Source organism: Rhinopithecus bieti, unplaced genomic scaffold, assembly GCF_001698545.2.
Source record: "Rhinopithecus bieti isolate Rb0 unplaced genomic scaffold, ASM169854v2 scaffold_110, whole genome shotgun sequence".
Classification (NCBI taxonomy): domain Eukaryota; kingdom Metazoa; phylum Chordata; class Mammalia; order Primates; family Cercopithecidae; genus Rhinopithecus; species Rhinopithecus bieti.
In genome coordinates, this window is record NW_016803311.1 from 2,260,357 (window position 1) to 2,267,662 (window position 7,306).

The window sequence follows — 7,306 nt, forward strand, 5'->3', positions numbered from 1 at the left end:
ATAAATAACTCAGTCTCAGGTTTTCTTTATAGCAGTGCAAGAATGGCCTCACACAAGAAATATAATTTCACATAGGAAGAAAGAAGGCCTGGCATCAGTTTTCAGGGCCCTGAGTGATGGGGATCCCAAGGTTTTGCTCCATAGATTCTCATTCCAGCTCAGAGTAGTAGCCTGAGGGACCTCGTTTTAGATCTGACTGGTAGTGCCAAGCTTGGGTGTTGGAGTTTGGCTTTGGGTGCCTGTGGAAAAGTTCTAGTAAATAGCTAAAGACTTGTGGGCAAGGTGAAGATTCGGGAGAGTCGTGGGGTCTTGATTTTCTCAAATTTCCTTCTTCTGGAACATTGTTATCCTTTGACAAAAGAAGTGGTGAGGGCACACCCATTCACAAGTCCATGATGTGTACCACCTTTCCCAGTATAGGGGCCTAATAGCAATACCATGAACAATAACAGCAGTAAGAATAATGACAATCCCAAATTGTATACCTACCATGTACCATGATTGCTGAACGCTTAACATGACATCATCCCAAATGATTTCAGAAACCCTCCTGGCAAGGTTGATATTCCATTTTCAATTTATATCTTTATCTTTCTGAGGGCTAGAAGGATCAGGTAGCTTTCTCCCCAACTTATACTTACAATGATTAACATAATTTCAATTGTAACCCAAGTGTGTCTGACCCCGACCTTATCCTTTTCCTTGACAGCATGATTTGGCAGGACAAACTAGTGTCAGATTGTCAGTACACTACCAAAATACCATTCTGCCTCCTGTGGTTTTGTAAGCTCCAGCCATGTCTACCAATGCTTTTTTTCTCTCTTCTATATATTTCTACTACTAGCACTGTCATCAATATTTATTGAACATCTACTTCATGCAGCACATTGTGCCTCTACCTTGCCAAACAAATGCAATATATTCCTTTGAATATAACAAATGCTTAGATTTTTCTTTACTAAAATCAATTCTCGGTTGGGCATGATGGCTCTTGCCTGTAATTCCAACACTTTGGGGGACCAAGGCAGGAGACTTCCTTGAGCCCAGGAATCTGTGACCAGCCTAGACAACATAGGGAGACCACACCTCTACAGAAAAACTTAAAAATTTAGCTGTGCATGGTGGCATGCCTGTAGTCCCAGCTACTCAGGAGGCTGAGGTGGGAGGATCACTAGAGCCTATGAGGTCAAGGATGCAGTGAGCTGTGATTGTGCCATGGCACCAAAGCCTAGGCGACAGAGTGAGATCCCATCTCAAACAAATACACAAAAATCGATTTCCAGAAAAATCGAATATGTTTTGGGAGGCCAAGGTGGAAGGATTGCTTGAGGTCAGGAGTTTGAGACCAGCCTGGGCAACATGGTGAGACCCAGTCTCTATTAATAATTAGCTGGATGTGCTGGTATGTTCCTGTAATCCCAGCTACTTGGGAGGAGGAGGCCAGGAGTTCAAGTTTACAGTGAGCTATGATTGTGTCACTGCACTCCAGCCTGGGTGACAGAATGAGAGCCTATCTCTAAACAACAAAAACAAAAAAGCAAAATAAGAGGGAAACAAGAATGTGAACCAGGGTGTATAGTTCTTACCTTGCCTACTGATTTTTATTTTAACTTTCATGATTCTATGGTAAATGCCGTGACTATTCTAGGTAGAATATCCCCGGATTCATTGTATATGAGCCAAAAATATAGAAGCAGTCTAAAACTGAGCAAAAGTGGAAGAATAAAATAATTATCAGTAAACAACAACAAAAGCAAATGTAGCAAAAGCTGGCTTGACACAGGTTTGTGTTCAGCTAATGTGAAGAATTATTCTACATCTCACTGGCACTTTGTATCTCCTTATTGTGCATTTTATCTCACAGTTGCCCTCTGCTGGAAGACAGAATATTTGTCCTCTGAGAAAAACAATCTCCCTTCTTACGGAGGCCAGTGGATTCCATCCTAGAGGCTGTGTTGACTGTATCTCCAAATAGACAATAACGAGGCATCTTGATTCCCACAACTCCAGCAGCGCAGGGACCTGAAACGAAGGACAGAAAGCAGGAAGTGGAGGCAACAGAAATTGCAGAGTAGAGTGAAGACAGGTAAGCCTCTCTGCATGGTCACAATCTGAATGCTTCCTGTCATGGAGAAGTGGCTGAGGATGTGAAGTGTGAGCTGGGACTTTTGCTTTAAATGGATGAATCCAATGAAGCATCATTATTCAGTGCATGCGATCATAAAGTATTTTGCTCTCGCAAAGAAAACAATATTTGCAGCAAATAGGAAGGCATCCAGAGATCCAGATCGCAAAGGTGATTTTAAATAGAAGGCTCTCGGGAAGGATGAAGATGAGCCCCACTGCTTGCTTACTATGCCAAACCACACAATCCTGAATTTCACACTGCTGGAGGGCACTGTAGACTTGAAGCTTCAATGGCTCAAGTTTGTTTTATTTTTATTTTAAGGTGGCATTTCTGGGATTGGTGCCATGACAATGGAAGACAGAAGATAAGGCAAAGGCATAACCTTCCTTAAGCATTTCATGGACCAGGCAAATGCAGCTGGATGGGGAAGCCTGTGGCACAAGGAGGTTCTAACAAGTAGAACAAAAGCCCAGGCTAGACTATGCACTGTGGCATATTAGGTAGGAAATAAGGGTTATTCAGTCAAGCATTTGCATAGAATGACTGAGTGCAAGGAGTTAACAATTTTAGAATGTAAAGATTAGCTCAGAAACTGCAAAGCTGGGTTTTAAGCAATGCTTTGCAAAGATTCATCTAGATGACTTCTGAGTTCCTCTCTTACTATGTTTTTCTATAACACCTGTAACTCATCTCAAATCTTGACGTTCAAAGCTGTTGAATTAAATTAAGTTTGGCCTGAGGCTGCCTCTTAGGGGTCCCTACAAAACAAACTGCAACCTAGCTTGACACATAAACAAACTAAAAGCCTAACTAGGGTATACTTATGTTACAGAGAGCTGAATCTCAGCCAGTCGTAGTAGCTGAGCTTCAGCCAGTCACAGGCTGTCAACTGATCTGACCTTGACCAAATCAGGGAAACACAGAGCTGTGACCAATCAAGTTGCTTCTGTCCCTCACTTCTGTCTATAAACACTGCCTGCCCACCTTGCCCATTGAAGCTCTCTGAACCTCTTCTGGTTCTAAGGGCCATCTGATTTGAAAATTGTTCTTTGCTCAGTCAAACTGTGTTAAATTTAATATGCATAAAGCTTTTCTTTTAACAAGGCTATGTAACTTTCATGGTCTTTGAAAACGACTCATGTACTCTGTACTACTGCAGCGGCAGGGAGGGGAGGGGGTATAAATAGTATAGAAATTTCACCAGCTGTTTTTTATTTTCCCTTGTGGATAATCTAATCCACTTAAGATACTATAATATTTTAGTGGGAAAATATATTGAAATTGGGGGTGGGGAGAAAGGGAATGCGGAGGAGACAAATGAAATCATAGGTATAGTGATTTAAATAGGAGTCCAAAGCTTCTTGTTTTTGTACATGTTATCGTTTCAGCAGTCAGTGGTGCCCTCAAAGGTCTTGTTCTTAGAGCTCTCTAGGAACTGGGTCTAAGTATCTCAGGATGCATAGTGGGACCTCACATTTGGCAGAAAGACTTAAGAGTAAACATGTGAAGTCAATCACACTTGAAGACCTTTGATCCTTTCTGATTTAATTGGTGCCCAGCAGTACATATGGTTCCCAATTTGCTAAGATGCTCAACTCCATACCAGAGTGAACGCCAATGCGAATCCAGATTGGGAGGCCAGGAAGATGCTCCAGCTCAAAGGTCCCCATGAAGCTGAGGATTTCCAAGGCCATCTTGGCAATGTCTATTGCATGTCGATTGCCATTTCTCTTAGGCAAACCACTAGCCACCATGTAGGCATCGCCAATGGTTTCCACCTGTGGAAACAGTTTCTCATGAGTGGCTCTGCCCCTTTGAAAAGAATAGACATTAAACAGAAGTACTTAATCACATTAAACACAAAAAGTGATTTGGAAACACAGTGTGAGCATAGCCCTTTACACTTTTTCTGGGGCCAGTTCAATCAGTTCTATGCCAATTTCTTCAGGGTTTTTATAGTCTAGTTAATGGGTGATAAAATAGCTATAAAGGAATTTAGCCATTTAAAAATCATAAGTATATAAATTGTCCAGATGTGGTGACAGTTCTAGAAATGTTCAAATAAATAATCTGAATGGTTTTATGTAATTTGAGGAACACCCTTAGTTACCTGAAAAGTAATCCTTTAGCAAATGTCAGCGTACTATTTGACAGAATATTACATTTTGTAATGTGTAATTGTACACATTCTTGTAGCACGATTTTCTATTTGTTATAACCCAAGTGTCTTCTCTGCTTCATTTGCAGTCAGCCTAAACACCGCCCATTTTCTTGGAGGTGATTTAAGAGTATGCCATTTTGTCTAAATTTAGTACTTTAAATTCATTCCTGCTGAACTTCCTGTTGTACCTTTTGTGCTGTTTCTTAAATGGTAATTTTGACTTCTCACTCCTCTAACTCTTCTACTTCTCTTCACCTTTAGCTCAGATTCAACCACCAATTCACTAAATGTGAAACTAGAGAGGACAAGAGTAGTAACAGAAACAACCAATTCAGGCTCTGATGACCTCGGGTTGTACAATTAATGGTTTCAGCCTGTTAGGTGACGCGGTTACCTTGTAGACATCATGATGATCAACGATGTGGTCAAAACTCTTATAGATGTCATTAAGCATGTCCACCACTTCCATTGGGGTGCTGTATTTGCAGATAGTAGTGAAACCTACAATGTCACTGAAGTAGATTGTAACTTCCTCATATAGTTCCGGCTCTACAAAGCCTTTCTCCTTCAGAGACTTTACCACTAGCCTAGATGAACAAAGGAAACAAAATGCCTTCAACTTCAGCAATTTTTTTTCTTGTTTCACATAAATCTTTCAGATAGTAGTGATTGTTTACTAGAAATTCTAGAATTTGAGACTTCCAGTCAATTGAGTGAATAGGAAACAGAGGTTGTTTACATCATATACATGAACATATTACACACATACACATATAATAAATGTTGTGAACACAGATGAATATAAGGAGGTTCAACATTAACTTAGTGTTTGATTATTAGCCCTAATACACATGAACAGAGAACTTCAATAGCCTCAAAACTCTCACATATACACACTTGCCCACTTTTTGGTTCTCTATTGATAATCAACTTCTTACAGATATGGCTCTATATGCAGAGGCTGAGGAGAGTGTGGTATTACTTAAATCACCACAGCTATCAGATTTGAATTTCCCAACAAAATTGATAGTTTTACTTTCCTGGAATATGTAACACGGCATTGCTTAATATTACTGTGAAATAATTATGAAATTAATATGAAATATTACTATGAAATAATATTACTATGAAAAATTACTATGCATTTAAAGAACCAGAGTTTATTTGATACATTTTGAACCAGATTTGGGTCATTTAAAAAGCAAAATTAATCAAAATTAATCATGTAAATAAATTCTGGGCTGTCCCAGAAAGAAAACAACCGATCAACCACAACGATTTCTAACACTCATTTGGAGAACCTCCAGAGCATCTGGAGAAAGCTTTTTAATTGGTGCAATGACAAAACTTGGAACCTTTGAAAAACATTCCTTTGCTGTGGCTTGGATTCCTAGGGACACATCTGGAGTGGTTGTTCTTGACATGCCCTGTATAAAGTGCATAGTATTTTGGAGGCTACATAGACGCAATGACAAAATTGGATATTCTGCCATATTTGCAATTCATTGTACTGCTTATATCTGAAAAGTCATATGAGTTTGGTGATATGGTTTGGCTCCATGTCCCCACCCAAATCTCATGTTGAATTGCAATCCCCAATGTTAAGGGAGGACCCGGCGGGAGGTGATGGGATCATGTGTGCAGATTTCCCCATTGCCGTTCTTATGTTAGTGAGTTCTCATGAGATCTAGTTGTTTGAACGTGTGTGGCACCTCGCCCTTTGCTCACTCTCTCTCGCTGCCATGTGAAGAATTGCTTCCCTTTCACTCTTCCACCATGATTGTAAATTTCCTGAGGCCTCCCCAGCCACGCTTCTTGTACACCCTGTGGAACTGTGAGTCAATTAAACCTGCTTTCTTTATAAATTACCCAGTCTCAGGTAGCTCTTTATCGCAGGGTGAGAACAGACTATTACACTTGGAAAATAGTGTGTTGTCCAGAGAGAGAAACTCATGTTGTAAATAAATGAAGGAAAGGCTGGGACTTAACATGATGAGCTTTGATAACAGGTTGTTGCTGACATAGATAAAATTAGTATACAGAGGAGATCTCTTAGAAAGTCTTCCCGTAAGAAAAAACTTCTGGCCAGGCATGGTGGCTCACGCCTGTAATCCCAGCACTTTTGGAGGCAGAGGCGTGTGGATTACCTGAAGTCAGGAGTTTGAGACCAGTCTGGCCAACATGGTGAAACCCTTTCTCTACTAAAAATGCAAAAATTAGCTGGGTGTGGTGGCAGGCACCTGTAATCCCAGCTACTTAGGAGGCTGAGGCAGAAGAATCATTTGAACCCAGGAGGCAGAGGTTGCAGTGAGCTGAGGTCATGCCATTGCACTCCAGCCTGAGCAACAAGAGCAAAACTCCACCTCAAAAAAAATTAAATTAAATTAAATTAAAATTAAAATAATTTAAAAAGAAGAAACTTCTATTTTAATGTATTTACCCCAAGGGGTACTGTTCAAATAAATGTTTAGGTGATATCTGGTTCCTACATGCAGTCTTAAGTTTATTTGCCCTCTGCTACACATATTTCTTTTTGATTCTTCTAGTTATTGCTCATGCATGTTATTAGTTTTATCTTGCAAATATAATATTTACATGAATAACCAAAGTGAGTTGTGCTGAAACCATGATGTATTATAGCTCCTGAAGAGGCTTGTGTGATATAATCTTTGGAAATCCAATAAAAACATCTACCAACTAGTGGTCCAAGTGGCATATTGAACTAAGGCTAGGAAAAAAGCTGAAATGGTGAGCCAGCTGATTCAAATCACTTGAGTGACATTACTGGTTAAAACCACCACCAGTGAAACCCTGGGAAGGCAGCCAGATAACCAGGATATTGTTGTTGTCACAACTCAGCATTAAAGACCAGGCAATGATATGAATGATGAATTGAGGGGTGCTGACGAGTTGATGGGTGCAGCACACCAACATGGCATAAGTATACATATGTAACAAACCTGCATGTTATGCACATGTACCCTAGAACTTAAAGTATAATAAAAAAAAAAAAAAAA

At 40.0% G+C, this 7,306-nt stretch overlaps 1 protein-coding gene across 1 annotated transcript in view; it reads right to left on the reverse strand.

Annotated features, from left to right (window-relative positions):
- Positions 1 to 7,306, reverse strand: part of GUCY2C (guanylate cyclase 2C) — an 83,350-nt gene that overhangs the window by 5,551 nt on the left and 70,493 nt on the right. Inside the window, exons 22-24 of the mRNA XM_017873408.1 lie at positions 4,684 to 4,876; positions 3,732 to 3,906; positions 1,924 to 2,022 (exon numbers count right to left, since the gene is read on the reverse strand). Coding sequence (XP_017728897.1) covers positions 1,924 to 2,022; positions 3,732 to 3,906; positions 4,684 to 4,876 — 467 coding nt within the window. The remainder of the gene's footprint in view (positions 1 to 1,923; positions 2,023 to 3,731; positions 3,907 to 4,683; positions 4,877 to 7,306) is intronic.